Genomic DNA, 18,531 nt, shown 5'->3' with positions numbered 1-18,531 from the left:
GTGGCACCCCAGGCTATTACTGACTCCTAGATTGTTCCAGTACCCCAGTGGGACAGAATACCACCTTGGGTAGGACTGGAGTAAACCAGCAAGTAATAAGAAATAGAAGCCAGAGATACAAGACAACGGGGAGAGCGTTTGTCTTGCATGTGGCCAACTCAGGTTTGATCCCCAGCACCACATAGGGCCCCAAACACTGCCATGAATGATCCCTGAGTGCAAAGCCAGGAGTCAGCCTTGAGCACCAGGGTGAGGAGAAAGAAGTTACTTTCTGAGGAACCTCAATGGTCCCTCTGGCTTCTGCAGCTTCAAATCAAGTAAAAGCCTCCTCATGGGAGGCCAGAGCTGCTGCTACACTAAGTCCCCAGCAGAAGTGAGGGGAGACTGCTGCCAGGGGACAGTGAGCAAGTGCACATGATAGACACAGCTCTGGCATCCGCAGTCCCTGAAAGTGGCCCATCCCTCCATCCACCCCTTAATCCTGCCCTTCTATCCATCTCACTGTTTCTCCATCCCTCCATTTGCCCCTCTGTCCCTTTGACCTGCACCTCCATCCGCCTCAACGTCCATCCATCCAATTCCTCTGTCCCTTCATCTTCCCATCTCATCCCTCTGTTCCTCCATCCTTCTGTCCCAATCTTCTGTCCCTCCATCTACCTCTCTGTCCTTCTGTCCACCTTTCTGCCTGCTGGATCCAGGGCATGTACCAGGTTCCCTCCCACTGCCCCCTTCACCATCCACCCCCCCTGCTGTCCACCACCATCTTAGGGAGGTACAGAGGTGCTATCTGAGTGCCACCGTGGGGAGAAATGGGACATGGCAGATGAGAAGGGACAGACTCACTGACTGTCACTCTCTCTTCTGCCAGGTTCCTCAGGATCCTGGACCCCAAGTCCACGACCATGAGACCACAGAGTCACTGCGGTTCTTACTCCAGATACTGAGGGGTCCATGTTGGCCTCTGACCTCTAACAGAGAGACCTCAAGGGCCAGCAAGCCCCTGAGAGGTTTAAGGAGCCCCCCAAGCCTTCTCTAAACAGTGAAGCGAGCCTCCCACTGGCCTGCAGGGAGAGAGCTGGGGACCGGCTGGCAGCTGGGTTACTCACCCTGGTTACCTGGTTCCTCTGGGGCTGGCTGGGCGCTGACCTCGGGCTCTGGGACGACCTCGGGAGGTGGCGGGGGTGGGGCAGGCGGGGCTTTGACGGGGGTCGTGGACTCTGGGGTCTCAAAGGCTTCTTCTGAGTCAGAACTCCTGGTGGTGAGAGGGGAGAGGCACAGGGTTAGGCAGCTCCCAGTAGGGCCTGTGGGAGTGAGGGGTCTCCGGGAAGTCACCAGGCCCCAACCTACCCCCAGTTCCACACCCAGCACAATGCCCTCTTGTGGCTGGTGGTTGGCAGCAACCAGGTTCCAAGGAATGTTTTGAGTTTTGGTTTTATGGTAGATCATACCCAGCAGTGCTTAGAGCTCACTCCTGGCTCTGTGCCCAGAGACCACAGTATTGGGGATCGAACCCCGGTAGTCAACATGCAAGGCAGCATCCTATCCACTGTACTTTCTCTCTGGCCCCAAGGAACACTCATGGATGTGGTTCTGACACACCTACAGGGACCACAGGTGTCCCTGAAACCACACCTGCCTCAGCACATCGCTCCAGATTCTGTATTTTTTTCCCTAGTCACATTAATTCTAGCTCCTTTTCAGATCTCCTCCAAAGGCCCAAAGGACAGTCAATCTCAGTCGTGGCCTCTTACACAATATTAGAAGGCATGAACATCAGCAAAAGAGTGAGTGAGTGGACAGACAGATGGACAGATGGCCGAAGGCAACACCCCCTCACGGGACGTCAGTCTTCAGGATTAGCTGCTTTCCCAGATCCTCTCCCAGAGAGTTGAAGATAAGCTCACATCACTGGAGGAGAGAGGCCCTGTGCCCATGATAGAGGGAAATATTGTCTGCAGATCCCACGCCCACTGTGGAGAAGTAGGGGGAACCCTGAAACCTAGAGGTTCACTATTGAAGTTCCTCCAACATCAACTCTGAGCCCATTTCCATGGCTTGTTTTTTTTGTTTTGTTTTGTTTTGTTTTTTTTGCGCCACACCTGTTTGATGCTCTGGGGTTACTCCTGGCTAAGCGCTCAGAAATTGCCCCTGGCTTGGGGGGACCATATGGGACGCCGGGGGATTGAACCTTGGTCCTTCCTTGGCTAGTGCTTGCAAGGCAGACATCTTACCTCTAGCGCCACCTCACCGGCCCCCATTTCCATGGCTTGTTTGTGAGACTTATTGATCCATGCCAGTGATTCCTAATCGCTCCCCTCCCCATGCCACCCTACACCCTTGATCAGCCACTAAGCCCTCCGGGGCTCAGAGAAATAAACAGGAATCTCCGTTGAGCACCTTTGATGGAACCTCCTGGATTGTAGGTGTGCAAGGCAAATATGCCCCTTGGTCCTAATGAGGTCACTCTTACTGCAGCTGCCTGGCCAGCCACATCTGCTCCCAGGAGACCCTCTTCCCTCTGCAGGGGAATAACCCAACATCCTTTTGGGCCTCTGCCTATTGACTATCAACTCAGGGTTACTCCTGGCTCTGCAATCAGCAATCACTTCTGGCCTTAAACCAAACCCAGGTCAGCTGTGTGCAAGGTAAATGCCCTCCCGAGCACTGTGCTATTGCTCAGGCCCCAAGGGTGGCAGTCTTTTTAAAGAGTTCTTTCCTTACCGAGTTTCTCCAGGGGCTCAAAACATTTCCATGAGCAGGGAATTTTGAGTCCCCTTACAAAGAGAAGGCCCCTATAAATAAAGCCCCATTTCAGAGTCCCCACACAGAAAGGCAGTTCCCAGCTGCTGCTGGGTTTTCCTTTTAGTGTTTCCTCCTACAGAAAAGCTAAAGGATGAGGAACATGTGGGGGAGGGGGAAGGCGCGCTTTCCAAAGGAAAGAAAATGGATTTGCTCTAAAGTGGAATCAGAAAGCAAAATAGACCTCTGAGAGTTGGAGGGGGGCTTCAGAAAAAAGGAAATTTATTTACCAGGAGACACTAATGCATTTGCTATGTGAGTAAATATGCAAATATATGAAATAAAATATGCAGATACAGGAATATGCAAATGATGTTTTCACAATAAAGAAAGCATATTGCATGGCAGAAACTGAATCTGGTCCCCTCATTTTCTAGCATGGAAAGCAGTGGACAAGCAATCCATGACAAACATGAATCAGGCACCGAACGAGGCCCATCTGGACACCGCTCTGCTCTGTAGTTTCCAAAAGGCCCTGCCTGAAAGGCAAATCAAAACACCAAGGAGCCCTCAGCTCACAGCAGGGAGAATGGTTTGGCTGAAAAATCAAACGGAATTTTCATACTTTCATTCCCTTTGGGGACTGTAGCTTGCTTGGATCAGCCTCTCTAGAAATGGGTTTGGAGACGTCTCGACACCTATCAAGAGAACTTCCATCTGACCCATGGATTCGACTTGCAGGCTTCTTTTTTTTTTTTTTTTTTTTTTTTTTTGGTTTTTGAGTCACACCCGGCAGTGCTCAGGGGTTACTCCTAGCTGTCTACTCAGTCTACTCAGAAATAGCTCCTGGCAGGCACGGGGGACCATATGGGACACCGGGATTCGAACCAACCACCTTTGGTCCTGGATCGGCTGCTTGCAAGGCAAACGCCGCTGTGCTATCTCTCCGGGCCCGACTTGCAGGCTTCTATCATGAGAGCTTACATACCCCCTTTTGTCATTTGGATGAATTGCATGTGTGTGTAAACATCTAAGAACTATGGTAACAAAACAAAAGCGAATCAGCACCTACAATAATGACCTAATAATGCCCTTAACCATAATAGAGCTAATAGCATGCAATCATAAAAATGTATACACCTGTGACTGCATGAGTATAAAGCCTGGGTGTCTCTGAACAGAGATACCACAAATACCTTTAAGGGGTGACATCCTCAGGTTTGACCAGACACTTGGGAGAATAAAACTCAGACACTACAGACCCCTGTAACCAGTTGTCTATCTTCCCCCACTTTCCTCCCCTCTTGCTATTATTGTGGGGGTCAGCAAATCCAACTGTGGTGGCACTAAGAATGCCACCAGAGGGCAGAGCTGCAGGACCCAGGCTCAGGGGCATGTGAGCAGTGCAGAGCAACAAGCTCAAAAGCTCACAAGCTCCAAGCTGTGGCTTATAGCACTGAGACCTGATTCTATCTGGGGATGGAGGTGGCTATAGTCAGGGGTCACTACAAGCTGTGTTTGAGGGACGATGTGGTACAAAGTACTCAGCCCTTTGGGTTGTCTCTTGACCCCTCCTAGTTCTTCCTTCTGCACTGATCCTCAGTGACTGACAGGACTTGCCCCCAGTTTGGTTCTCTCTCCCCTCCACATCCAACTTTCATGAACCCTGTGAGGGAATAAGAGCCTGACTTGAAATTGGACCTAAGTGACCTGGCAGGAGACTTCCCAGCAGAGAGGGCCCTTCCTCAGTCTCACCACCGGGCAAGGGCCAGATCTGAGACCAGTTTCTCAGAATTTCAGCTTGCAGTTGCCCAGGAGGAAGTGCTCAAGAAGGCAGAAGCTCTTGCTCCACTACCCACGCTGCTCCCCATTCCTGCGTCAGAAAGGGTGGGGTACAGGGGTTAATCCATGGCCCCTTACCCCTGCAGAGACAGACTGGGAAAGGCTACAGCTCACCCACAGCTGTGAATCCCGGAGCAAACCTCCTGCCCTCCAGACCCAAAGACCATCTGGCATCCCAGGGGTGGGGGAACCTTTCAGAAATTCAGCTCTTGCTCAGAGTGCTGGACAGAGAGATCTGCATGTAAGCAGATATCCTGGGGACTTTTGTGTGTTCTCGAGCACTAGTGTGGCCAGACACACACACACACACACAAAGACACATACATTTCCTGCAAGAAATTAACACAAAGATACAAACACATACAATCTCTGCAGGGAACCAACAGATAATACACAGACCCTTCTTGCAAGAAACCAGCACACACACACAGAAATATAGACACACAGACACCTTACACACATACACACACACACACACACAAACACACACACACACAAACTTCCTGCAAGGAACCAAAACATATAGATACAGACACACATATACCTACACACATGCATCCTTCAAGGAACCAACGCATACCACACCACACACACACACACACACACACACACACACACACACACACACACACACACACACACACACACCCCTCCCATTCTTGCAGGGGAGAAGCCATAGAACTTGTGACACTCCCTAGGCTGAGAGACTTTGAGACCTGGAGGACAAGAGGCCCTGTCAGGCACCTTTGGGAATATAGAGTAGCTGCTGCAGGCCAGAGTCCACTGCTGGCCCCAGGGAAAACAGAGCAGCTGATGGTCTGCTGATCACAGAATCCAGCACCGGACCTGGTGGGCTATGAGACCAACCCCATTCAGAGGAGTTGAACCAGTCAGTAGAACCCAGGCCTGCAGTCCCTGGGGAGGGATCGAGGATGCCCAAAGACAGAACAGACAGGACCCCAGTGCCATCCCTGAATCCAGCCCAAGGAAAAGGATGCAGAGCTAAGTGGACTTCACTGGACCAAGCAGCTTTGAGCAGCAGAGACCCTGTCAGATCATGCGCCCATCTGGGACCCAGGAGGACCGGGAACATAAGTAACTCGGCCTGGCTTGCACCGGACTGAGTGCAAGCTTTGCACATGAGAGCACTGGGCTTGAACCCAGCACCGTGAGGTCCTCTGATCGGAACCAGGAGCCAAGCTCTTGGGTCTGGTCGATGCAGTTTATCTTTGAGCAGGACACCCACTTTTGGTTACAGGCAGCCCTTATCATGGGGCAAACCCTGGTGCCCAACACTCAATGGAGATGATACGTCCTGGGACAAAGGTGCGGTAAACAGGAAGCTGCCTCATTTTAGAGACCCCGAGCACAGTTGGGACCTACTTCACCATGAAGATGAGGCAATCTCCAGCAGCCACGAGCTATGCGGACACCGGGACCCTAGACCTACCAGGCCATCGTAGTGCATGAGGCGGGACCTTTGCAGAGTGAACCCCAATGCAGCCCTGGTGTGTGGGCTCCTGATTGGACTAGGACAGGAGTGGGCAGGCCCTGGGCCCTGAAACCACGCCCACCCAAGAATGGGAGAAGTGGCTTGACTATTGTTGAATTTACTCTATAATTCTGCGCTGGTCCTGGGAGCTGGTTCAGGGAGTGGTGGGGTGTGTGTGAGGCATTAGTTTGTCACCCCCAAGGCTGCAAGTTCCAACCCACGCACATCCTGCAAAGTGATCCCTACAACTACAAGTGTGACCTACTCATACCACAACCAAGGTTGTGTGTGCGATCCTACCAATGGTGCCACACCCGGAAAGCACAACACTGTAAAAGCACAGCAAGGAGGGCGTGTGATTTACACATGGCCACTCCAGGTTCAATCCCCGGCATTCCTTAAACGAGCCACCAGGAGTGATTTGGAATACAGAGCCAGAAGTAGGTCATGAGCACTGCCGGCTGTGGCCCAAAAACAAAGGAGCAAGGCAGACAACAGCAGTAGGACCGGCAGGGAAGACCAGACTTTAGTGCTTTGCAAATTATTCATAATTGCCAGAAGCCAGGATCAGAGGGTCTTCACTGAGGTCTGATACTCATCTCTGCTAAGGCCTCAAGTCGGGGTACATGCACAGCTCAGCACCCTGAGAAGTCCTCTTTGGTAACAAAGAACAGACACCTGGCACGTCTACTTCCGGCAGCTTGTTAAAAGCCCAGTTGAGCTTCTGGTGAGATGCGAGGGACTTGATTACTCAGCAGCAGCCGCCTGGCTGTGCTTGGGAGGAAGCAGGCAAACATCAGAGACTCTGCGGCTCCACAGATGGGAGAGGACACGCTGCTCGGCTGGCTAGGGTTTCCTTATCTGCAGGCGGTGCCAGCCCAGGGTCAGCGCCCCGAGACTCCCCGCAGCTGCTCTCCCAGAATCAGACCATCTCCTGCCAACTAAGAGTAAGTGGCCCCAGGAATGCCCCTCATGCTTTTCGACTTTGCTCATAAAGCAAGAAAACGCATGATCTGGATGTAGGATAGTGTGACCAGAATATTTGGAGAGGAACTCTGACATATAAAAGGTTCTCCGGGACCGGGCGGTGGCACTAGAGGTAAGGTGCCTTGCCTTGCCTGCGCTAGCCTTGGACGGACCGCGGTTCGATTCCCCGGTGTCCCATATGGTCCCCCAAGCCAGGAGCGACTTCTGAGCGCATAGCCAGGAGTAACCCCTGAGCATCACTGGGTGTGGCCCAAAAACCAAAAAAAAAAATAAAAATAAAAATAAAAAAAATAAAAAAATAGAAGGTTCTCCAAGCTTGCTTTCTGCCCATTTCTGCTAACATTGCACTTGCACAATAAAGGAGATCAAAATCGAGGGTTCCTTCTCTTCCCATCTCGGACTAACGGAAGAGAAGAGAGTGCAGCAGACCCCAAATTCTGTGAGAACCATGATGTTCAGCTCTACAGAAGCTTTCTCGGGTCTCAGCAATAACACAGTTGGGAGCATACTTGCCTTGCATGCGGCCAACCTGAGTTTGCCCCTGACATCCCGTATGGTCCCTTGAGCCCATCAAGAGTGAATCCTGAGCCCACCAAGAGTGAATCCTGAGCGTAGAGCCAGGAGTAATAACCCCTGCTGAGCACTGAGCACTGCTGGATGTGGCCAAAAAAAAAAAAAAAAACAACCCAAAAACAAAACAAAAAAATAAGACTCTCTTGGGGCCAGATAGATGGCTCAAAGGTGCTGGAGTCTATTGGTGCTTTGGAAGCACAAGGCTCTGGTTCATTCCCAGGAACAAAAAGGCCCCACCAGCAGGAAATGCTGGTAGTTAGGTGTGACCCCAAACCAAACCCAAGGGTGCATTCTCTGAAGGCTTCGCTGCTTTGATTGCCTTCACATCAGGCTCTGCACCATCCGCTCAGTCTGTGTCCCACTTTTTTAGAATCCGGAACTGACAGAGTCACTAGGAAAGCACTTTTGTTCCTGCATCGCAGGAAGACACAGCACTCACCAAATGCACGGGTCCGAAATTCACATTCTGTTCCTGGAAAGGAGCAACTTCCCCAGGCTCCTAGTTTTGTGGGGACGTGGGTGGTAGTTGGCAGAGAGGAGAGCAGATGGGGCCCCTTTCAAACGCGGCACTATACAGAATAGATTTCCTCTTCAGACCGGAAAGGGTTAAGGCCCCAGGAGGAAGCGTGGAGCAGTCATATTTTCTCAGGAGACAGCTGTACCGCGATTCCGGAGTGGACAGATATTTAGGCACGTCCCACACCCTGAACACCGCCCCCCACCACACACACACACACACACACACACACACACACACAGATACACAAATACCGTTACCACGGCTGCGGTTGAGAAGCTATGAAATCCAGCCAGACATTGAGTGAAATAATTACAGGATTAATTCTCAGCAACTGGAGCAACAGAAATCAGCAAACAAGAAAGCCCAGACCTCGGGCTGGGCTGGGCTGGGCTCCCGGGAGCTGGGGTGGGATAAGCTCTGGGGTACCCTAAAAAGGCTCCTCAGAGCAGGAGGTGTCAGAGGCAGAGAAGGGAGGTTCCCAGAGGAAAGAACCGCGGATGAAGAATTCTGCAGTGGAAGCCACAGGCAGAGGGCTGGAACTGGGGAGCTCCCTAGGAAACCATGAGTGAGGAGAGGGGTTACCAGTCCGGGAGAAGAGATGATGTGACTCACTGACTCGCCTTAAGTCTTTCTAGTAAAAACTATTTTATTTCAGCGGGTCAGGTGCTTGCCTTGTACATGGCTGACCCGGGTTTGATCCTTATGGTCCCCAGAATCCCAACAGGAATAAGACCTGAATACTGCTGGGGGTATCCAAAAAAATTGCAATAAATGACCCACTGCTCTGAGAACTCCAAAAGTGAGTTGTGGTGAGCAATAGCGTAGTGGGTGGGGAATTTGTCTTGTATGCAGCCAACCCTAGTATCCCATATGGTCCCTCGAGCCTGCCAGGAGTGGTTTCTGAGCACCACTGGGTGTGGCCCAAAAACAAAACAAAACAAAACAAAAAAGGAAAAACAGTGAGTTGTGGGGATACGGGGGTATGGGTAGGGGAGTGTTGAGTCCAGGGGAGAGGAGATACAGAAGTATCTGTGAGAGATCACTGGCCTTGCAGGTAAGAGGCTGTGAATTTGCTTGTTTGGGTTTGGGGCCACACCAAAACAAACACATTTTGTTTGTTCAGTGTTTGCTCCTGATTCTTCGCTCAGGAATCACTCCCTGAAATTTGGGCTCTTCCCCTTCCTATCTCTGACATCTCTGGCTTGCACAGGGGACCAAATGTGGTGCTGAGGATTGACGTGGGTCAGCTGCACACAAGGCAAGCTCCATCACAGCTCCTGTACTAGCCTCCAGCCAGAACATTGCTGTTCATCTCAAGGAAAATAGTTACCTCATATGTGGGTTGATGTGATGATAACCAAAGTAACAGCAGCAGCAGCAGCAGCATTTAAACATGACTGGGCTGGTTGGTCAGCTCCAATTTCACTCCCTTAGGACAAAGCTCTGATGAACAGATACCCCTGCCTGCATAACGGAGGCTGGCTCTAGCCTGGGCTCACTTAGATCCCAGCTCCCTGACAACCATCCATTGGCTTTAAGATGAAAGGAACTAGGAAGGACAGAGCTGACAACAGACACCTACCCAGACGGACTCTGGCTCGCAGATATGCAGCCCTAGTTCTCTGCCTTGGAGCTGACCACAAAGACCAGCCTTCACCTACACCATCTTCTGTCTCTGTATCCCAAGCTCCATTTTTCCACCTCTCCAGTTTCCTGCTAGTATTTTAATGACACTTGAATTTCATCACTTGGGCCTTTTTTTCTTCCTTCCTTTCTCACCCCACAGGTAAAGGAATCTGCATAAGGACTAAGACAGGGAAAGAAGATCCTGGGGGTGGCTCGAATGTGCTGGCCTTGAAGTTCAACCCCCCAAATACCACCCAGATCCCCAGAGCTACAAACAAGCACAGAGTCCCCTGCTGGTAGTAAACACACACACACACACACACACACACACACACACACACACACACACACACACGGAAATTTTGTCCTTCAGTCCTTCCTGTAAAACCAGATGCTGGAGTCCCATGAGCTTAGATCTGACCATGCACTTCGCAATCACGGCCCAGAGAGAACTAGCCATAGGCACACCAACCATTCGCCAAACCCTCACCCACAGTCCCTCCACATCCAGAAGCCGAAATCTGGCTACCAAGTCTGCAGGGTTGGAAAAATGAGACTTCAGGGCTGGAGAGTTGCTCCAAACACTGGACAATCAGCCTTTGTTGCGCAGTCCCACCTTAAGGCCCAGTCCCTCCATTTCTGCCTTTAGCACCACAAGCACCCCAGGAATTGGAAGCAAAGTCAGGTAGGGAGTTGTGTGATTTACAGCAAGAATGCCGTGAACTGGGCTCCTGGACACAGTGGTCACTTGACATCCTGCAGCACAAAGTTCCTGGCTCGGTTCTTCCCAAACCCTTCTGGCTCTGACTGGGCTCCAGGACCTCTATAGGGGGCAGGTGGGTCTCGAAAGAGATGAACCACGGTTCCTGGATACTTTCATTTCCAGGGGGGCTGCTTCTCCCCATGTCTGGAACATCTGGGCATTTGGGGAAAGATAGTCCCAACTTCTGCTCCCAGGTACCTCACAACCCCACACTGGTCCTAAGGCTGGGCCCTGTCAGAGGCACTGCTTGGGCACATGGTCACAGCTTCAGCAGAACATTTGTGCCATACATGCAACTACACAAGCATGTGAGGTCCAGACAAACAACACCCAGGTTCTACACACAAAAGGTCTGTGTTCGAACCCAGGTACCATGGGATCCAGGGGAAAAATGATCTCAGGAGAGGCCACAGAAAGCCACCCCCTCCCCCCAACAGCCACACATAGGATTCCAGGCTTTATGTTTTTTTTCCTCTGATAGGGCAGAGGCTGTGCTGACATGGGGCACCAAGGAGCAAAATCCCAGCCCGCTCAGACTCAGGAAGTGTCACATCTCTGCTCCCCATATAGCCCGGAGTTCCTCACTCCTTTTGCAATTGAAGGCGCTTTGCTCAAGTCAAAGCAGTGTCCTTCTGAGATGGGGACATTCGGTGTGGCACTTTGGAGCATGGACTTGAGTCACGACTCTGCCGGACTCAGAGCATGTGGCCACCATTGGAAGGGGCCATGTGGCTACACCTGGTCTTACCACCTCATCTCCTATCCCTTCAACCACTAGCACCCCTTTAACCCTTCTGCACCTTCCCCGAGTCTACTGAGAGCCACGTTTCGAATGGAGACCTAGCATGCCCTCCCAAAAGGACCTTGCCTGCCCAAGCAGTCCAGGACACAGGGGTCCCAGCTCATCCTCTGAATTAGGCTGAGCCCAGAAACCTCAAGTGAAAGTACATGTTCCCCTGTCTGCTGATGATCTGGGAAGAGAAGACCCTGACTCTCCTGCCTTCTGTCTGGAGGCCGGGTGCTTCTAGTCTGTTCCAGATATTTCTAAACTGTTTCAGAGGCGTCCAAACCATTCTGGGTGTGCACCCTGTATTGTAGAAGAATGAACAATGAACCCCCGCAGTCACAAAGCTTCTGAAGTTCCAGAGGCCCAGAATGTGAACCCAGCAGTCAGGGCACTGTGTGGGGACAGTACATCTAAGGGCCTCTGAGAACTGCCTTGACTCTCCCTGCTGGTCTCCATGTGGGAGGACACAAGCAGGCCCATCTACCAAGTGTGGGGCTTCCACCCAGATGCATGCCTGTGAAACCTCTGGCACTGGGGCAGATGCTCTGGGGACCCCAGTCACATTCCCGTAGCACTCTGGATTACTGTGCCCAGATGTGGGTGGACTGAGGCCAGACTGATATCAATGGGGTTTTGTCTGACCACCTCTGACTTGTTGGGCCCCAGGAGAGATCAGCTTCTCCTACCCTCTAGAGATATAAACACCCCATCCCCCTGGAAACTGACTGCTGAGAACATCCCTGCAGAGGTGCAAGGAACAGGGGATGGGAGGAGATGCAGGTGAAACTGCAGAAATGACTGGATGTAGCCCCACTGACTTTTGGTAATTTCTATCCCCACTAAGGTGCTCCTGACACTCTTCAGGGAGAGAAAACTAGACAAGGAATTTGCAAACTACACTACTTCCTTGTCTAGAAGGATGGCTGGGATTTCAGGGGCTTAAGCTTATCCAATGACAACATTAGCAGAAAAATGTCCTTTTTTTTTTTTAACCAGGATGAAAGTTAGTGGGAGGAACTGGCTCCCTTGAGCCACAGAGAGCAGGGAAGTATGAATGAGCCGAGAAGGTGTCCAGAAGTTCCATCCACTCCTCAAGTGGGGTGCTGAAAGCCAGCAGTGCCCAGCAGTTGCCTGGGTGGTCAGTCCTGTAAGGACACAGAGCTCTCATACCTGCAGAGAGCAGGGTGGGAGCAAACAGTGGGCAGGGACTACTCCTCCGGACTCCTTCTCATTGCCAGCCCCTCTGCGCTGTCTGAGCCACAGCCACTTCCATCTTCAGGAGGCAAAGGAAACCACAGGGGCCACCCACCCAGGGGAAAGCGCTTTTCTTGTGTTACTGTTGTTTAGTTTGTGTCTCAGGACTTAATCCTGGGTGCTGGGGGTGTGAACCTGGGTAAACTGCAAGCAAGGCAAGTGTCTTACCCATTATTCTATCCCCTAACCCCCACCTCTCAAGAGCTTGTCTAAATACAGGAAATCAAACAGATGAAACCAGCCACGCCCACATATCAGTGACAGTTGGTCCCGCCTAAGTATCACTGCAGGTCCCGCCTACATATCAATGCAGCACCATCCATAGGTCAGTTGTAGCCACGCCCACATACAGTGCAAGCTGGCCCCACCCATGTCAATAATGACTGGTCCCGCCCACAGGTCATAGAATAGGCCCCGCCCACATGTCAGTGACAGCAGGCCCCGCCCACAGGAAGCCCTGACTGCAGCTTCCTTGGGTGAAATCCACCTGCCTGAGTTTGATCACAGGTAAGACACTGGTCCATTCGTTCCCCGGCTCATTGGTGCTGGAAGCACTGAGCTAGCAGAGCGCCCTCCAGCTGCTCATTGGGAGGACAGTGAGAAGAAAAGAAATGGATCCACTAAACTATATTATAAAATCTCCAAGGCGAGGTGAAGAAGGGCTGAAGGGACCACTACAACAGTTACACAGTATCGGGAGTTCCCTGAGATTACAATACAGGACAGTTTACATGAGTAGAAACTTCCACTTCTAGAAGCACCACTCACCCCTCAAAGGTTGGACAGATCATGTGGTTAATGGGTACATGAGGGACAGTGCAGACTGGAGAATTTCTTATCAGCGGGAAAGAGGTAGAAGGTGGGAGGGACGCACTTCTGAATAATGGCAGTAAAGTAGAACTGAAGGTAGAATGCCTCCTGACAGACCTCAGAAAGAGCAGAGGCCCTGGGGCAGGCAGAGTAGCAGGTTCAAAGGGTTATCAGGTCACCCAAGACCAACAGACCAGGGAGGGAAAGGACAAAGCCCGATTTGCAGAGCCTGGACATCCAAGCACCTGCTGCGTGGATCAGGAGGATCTGCCTTATCCAGAACAGAGAAAACTGGTAACCATTCTCCATAGAATCGGATTCCAACAGTGAGGTGACTGGAAGAAACCCCCACACCACTCTTTATCCAGCTCTGCTGTACCATCTAGTTACCAAAACAGCCCTGCTACCCCAAAACTGCAAAAGGGCATAAAGGTTTAAGAAACAGGGCAGGGAATGGGAGAGAGCAGGGAAGGCCAACCCGGGTCTAATCTCCAGCACTGTCTATGGTCGGTTCCCTGAGCATACCAGGAGTGATCCTTGAGTATAAAACAGGAACAAGCCCTTAGCATCGCTCAAAATCAGAACCAATGTCATCTGATCGGTCCTGGTGGCCAGACAATGCCCCCACCCAGGTGCCTGTCCCAGCTGCAGCCAAAGCACGTGGCCATGACCAGGGCCTCTCACAGAAGCACTGTTGCCCTCAGAGCTTGGCCAAGCACTCCACGTGCATCCCTCCAAAGGAACAGGATGCAAATGTTCGGCCTCCTGCACTGACCCGGCATCTGCCCAGCTCAAGAGAATCCAGCTGGCTAGAGTGGTTCCCTGGCAACCAAAATAGGAGAGACCAGACGGGCATGGAGCTCAGCAAGAGTCTTGGGTGGAGGCAAGTGACGGGACAGTAGTTTGGGGAAAGAGGAGCCAGGAGAAGAGAAACTGCCTGTCAGCATCCTTCTCCCAACCTTGGCGGAGCAGCAGAAAAGTGCAGGGGCCCCTCTGCATGCAAGCATGGCCTGACTGAGATTCATGCTGGGGACCCCGAGACCATCAGGGAACATGCACAAGAGTGTGCCTCCCCAGATGTCTATGCTGAAACCCTGAGCCCTGGGGACAGTAGGAGGTGACGAAGCCATGAGAAGTGACAAGGTGGGAACCTGGAGGTGGCTTTAGAGGCTTCCAGAACCTTATCTTGGACTTGTCTCTGCCAGGTTAGGGCACCCTCACCTCTGCCCCAGAGGAGGCCTCCCAGACTCAGCTTTGCCTTCCCCCAGCCTTGAAGCTGGGAGAGGTGAGCGTGGCTAGCACTGTGCATCAGTGGGGAGAAGCAGAGCATACCCTACCCCAAAATACTGGTAACAGAGGAAGCCTAGAGCCACTCAGCCCCCAGGGAGTGTCAGTCACATTCTCACGGGCTCTTCTACAAGCTTCAGCCCTTTGGGCCACCTCCCAGCCCCCTACCAGGCTGACAGTTTTCAGGTACAGAGTGTCCGTCCCCGCTTGTCACCATCTAGTGCTTTGTCTTATGATTCTTTCCAGACCTGGCACCTCGCTTAGGAGTCATGTGTAGAGATTGGAGTGGGGGGGGGGGATCCAGGTTAGTGGCTCCCTGGTTGGAGGAGGGTTGGGGCACGAAGAAATCCAGACCCCAGTGTCTGCAGTCATAGAAGTGGGGTACTCCAGCCCCCTGGGGAACATCCAACCCAGGGGATCCAACCCAAGACTCCCCCTGTCCTGACTACTCTTTTGGTCATAGCCCCCACCCCACCCCCACCCCCAGCAGCTCCAAACCCCCTCTCCAGCTCTAGCCATATCCTTCTTGGGGCAAACCACACTTGAGGTACCAGCAGGAAGCGACTTCACCAGCTCAAGGCAAATCATGCTGCCCCATCACAAACCCCTGGGGAAGGAGTGATGGAGGAGACTTCAGGGGCTGTGGGCCTCCAGCACAGATCACCAAGCTGGAAGGACCTCCGAGTACCACTCAATGTGCCCCCTCCAAACAAAACAAAACTAGCCAAAATCACTGATTAAACAGAGATTTGAATTTATTCAACTGCTTGGGAGGTAAGTGGTCAGTAGGAGGTTAGAGAGTTGCGAACAAGGACAGGAGATTCTAGGGGTTTTTTGTTTGTTCTTGGGTCACACCCAGTGGCACTTAGGGGTTATTCCTGGCTCTGTGTTCAGGAATCACTCCTGGCAGGTTCAGAAGACCGTATGGAATATGGAAGATCAAACTCAGGTCAGCCGTTGTACAAGGCAAACTCTCCTGCTATTGCTCCTGTACTATTGCTCTGGCCCCAGATTCTGCATCTCTAACTAGTTCAGAGAAGGGAGATGCGGGGTGCCGACAACCAGGCCCAAATCTTCAAGCCTCCCAATCTTTATGCATCTGTTCCCCAAAGGAACATCACTCTTCCTCCCACTCTCTTCGGTTTACCAAGTCCTGTTCCAAACAAAGCTAGCAGTAGCAGAAATGCCCCAAAAACCTGGACCCAAATGAAAGTTAGTCTAGCACCAAAAACAGGCCTATTATGCAGCACTTGCACTTGCAAATCTCCCATCTGGATTTCACTGATTCTCTGATTCCCGTTGTCACAGACAGGGCAGGGCCCCAAAGCAGAGGCCTGACAGCGCCTGAAGGCAGATGAGTGTCTGAGCCCATTCCAACCCCATCGCTCTGACACTACCTCCCAAGTGGGTTTTTCTCTCCAGCCATGTGCCAGGGCCACCACTGTCCTGGTGGCTGATGTGGACTGTGTATGTTTAAGAACATAAAATCACACACTATCAGCTTTACTCCCGAGCAGAAAAGATGTGTGTAGAACATTTCCCAAAAATCTCTGGATTAGAAACGAGCAAATATGAAGCGAAAAAGAAAACAAAGCAAGCATACAAACAAACAAAAACAAAAACCCAGGCTGGGATAATGTAGAAGCAGAGACCACACAGAGGAGTTGCCAGGAACAGTGGCATGGTCCCACACATTTCTTCTCAATCCATTTATCTAAACAAAAAGAAATAGAGGGTGGGATTTCATAAGTGAGTCCATACAAGGCTGTGAAATCTCTACTCAGACACTGTCACACCGGGGAGAGATGCCCTGACTGGCCCTTCCAGAGGCAGCGTTCACGAAATTGCTTCTATCAACCCCAACATTCAACACAATGAGTCGCCCCCACAGGCAGAACTTTGAGGGTTCTGGATCTCCCAAGGTGGCTTCCTCCTAACAGAGCCTCTGCAAACCCGTGGTCGGTGTTAAGAGAGGGAAATGAGTGAAATCAGGGGACCAGAACGAAGGAGTTCAGTCATTGAAGACACATCCTTGTCCCACATCTGGCTACCATGGCCCCTTCCAAAGCCTGAAGCTGCCCCAGAAATGTGTTACTAATTCTCGGTGAGCTTGGGATTGCCCCCAATGAGGAGGATTTCCAGCTACTTCTTAGAAAAATTAGGTTAACATCATTTCTCTGCTCAGGGAAGAACATTGTTTTCCAAGCACCAAACAACGCTGCCCAGGAACAACAATCAAAAAAGCAGAAGAGGCACGGCACAAGACTGGCAGTACTGAAAACAAGATCCTCTAACATGCCAGTGGCTCTATTGTAAACTGAAGCTCTCTTTGGTGACCAACAGCTACCGGGGGCCCACCTGCTCCCCTGGAGATCAGGAAGCCCGGCCTGGCATGACATCACCTCATTGAAGCAGCAGCGTGGGGACAGCCTGGGAGCCCCACAGGGTACCCCACCATACTACTGCGCATGGCCCAATCCCTGCCATCCTGTCATCCACACACCAGCGGAGCCCAGCCCCATCCCCACCCCCCACACACCCCCAGGGGAAGGAAAAGGCTCCTCTAAGAAAGATGTTCTTCTCCTGGGGCAGAGGAGAGCAGAAATGGCTGGGGGTGAAGGGTGGGGGGCCAGTGGAGCCAGGCCTGCTGGGCTGACCCTATGAAATAGGACCCGACCCCAGATGGACTCGGTAAGTCCCATCCCCCAAACACAGGAAAGGAGAGAACCCCCAAACAGGCCAGAGGAGGAAAATGAAGAGTTGGTACGTCCCATCCCCCAACATGCCTGAGGAGAGATTGCAATAAAGGCTGCTTCTACCACACTCACTTCCTGGGTTCTGGGGAAGGATCAGATTCCCCGATGGATCGATCGATCGATCCCCAGCTCAGACAGACATGCTGGACCCATCCAAGAGTGAGGCAGTTGGGTTTGACTAATAATAGCAGGAGGCCTCACCTGCCTTGCGCCTGGCTGGCAGGAATGAGGGGATGAGATCTTGGCTGGCCAGTCAGACACTTACAGACCCAGTCTCCCCTAGTGTCCCGGGGCAGCCCCTAGCCCGGCCGGCCTGTCTGCATGGGGCGCTGAGCCGCCTGCCTGTTCTAAGTGGCTACCCATCCGGGCTGGTCCCTGGCAGGAAATATCCCTCAAAGTGCTGGGGGTGGGGTGGGGTGGGGTGGGGTGCAGAGGGACGGTGCATGCACCAGGCTGCAGAGGGGTTTGATTCCTGAGGGCCCCTTTCCTCCCCGGCAGCCAGAGGCGCATTCCAGAGGAAGCAAGACAAGCGAGCAGGGCAAAGGTTCAGGCCAAGCTGCAGGCGGCAGGGCCAGCCCAGGCCGGGCTGGACAAGCAGCAGGAACAAAGCTGATCCCGGGGACTTACATGGCCTCGGAAGCCTCCAGGCTCAGGTCGCTGATGGGGACGGGCTGCAGGGACTGCGACCCTCCCATCCTCGCTGCTGCCGGCTAGCGGGCAGGGCCGGCGGCGTCTGGGCGCAGGGGCCGGGGCCGGGGCCGGGGCCGGGGCGCGCCGGCCGGGCCGGGGCTGCGGCACTGCGGAGCGGAGCGAGCAGCTGCGGGCATCCGTGTGCAGCGGCGGCGGCGGCGGGCCCGGAGCTGAACCCGGGAGCGAGCGGCACGGCACGGCGTGGAGCGCGCCCGGGGCGGCGCGGGCACGAAGGCCCGGTCCAAGGCGCGCACGGAGTGGCCGGGACGCAGGAGTGCGAGCGTACTGGGTCCGGGTCCGAGCCCAGCTCCCTCCCGGGTGCGCCTCGGTGACGTCACCGCCCCCCACCAGCATCCTCACAAAGCTCGGTAGCAGCTCCGGAAAGGGGGGGGGGACAGCTGGAGA

General features: G+C 52.8%; 1 protein-coding gene across 9 annotated transcripts in view; it reads right to left on the bottom strand.

Annotated features, from left to right (window-relative positions):
• The window catches only part of TACC2 (transforming acidic coiled-coil containing protein 2), a 46,166-nt gene extending 28,013 nt beyond the window's left edge, over positions 1–18,153 (bottom strand). For 8 of the 9 annotated variants that reach the window (XR_007490692.1, XM_049764420.1, XM_049764418.1 and 5 more), the window contains exons 1-2: positions 18,064–18,147; positions 1,107–1,252 (exon numbers count right to left, since the gene is read on the bottom strand). Coding sequence is in view for 8 of the 9 variants with exons in the window: in XM_049764420.1 (XP_049620377.1) it covers positions 1,107–1,252; positions 18,064–18,131 (214 nt within the window). In the remaining variant the exon portion in view is untranslated. Of the gene's footprint in view, positions 1–1,106; positions 1,253–18,063 lie in introns of all 9 variants that reach the window. The other variant, XM_049764415.1, reaches the window with a different exon arrangement.
• Positions 18,154–18,531: the final 378 nt, after the last annotated feature.

The sequence above is a fragment of the Suncus etruscus genome, chromosome 17, assembly GCF_024139225.1.
Source record: "Suncus etruscus isolate mSunEtr1 chromosome 17, mSunEtr1.pri.cur, whole genome shotgun sequence".
Classification (NCBI taxonomy): Eukaryota; Metazoa; Chordata; class Mammalia; order Eulipotyphla; family Soricidae; genus Suncus; species Suncus etruscus.
Note: the sequence above shows the minus strand (reverse complement) of the source record. Positions and strands in the feature narration are given on the sequence as shown.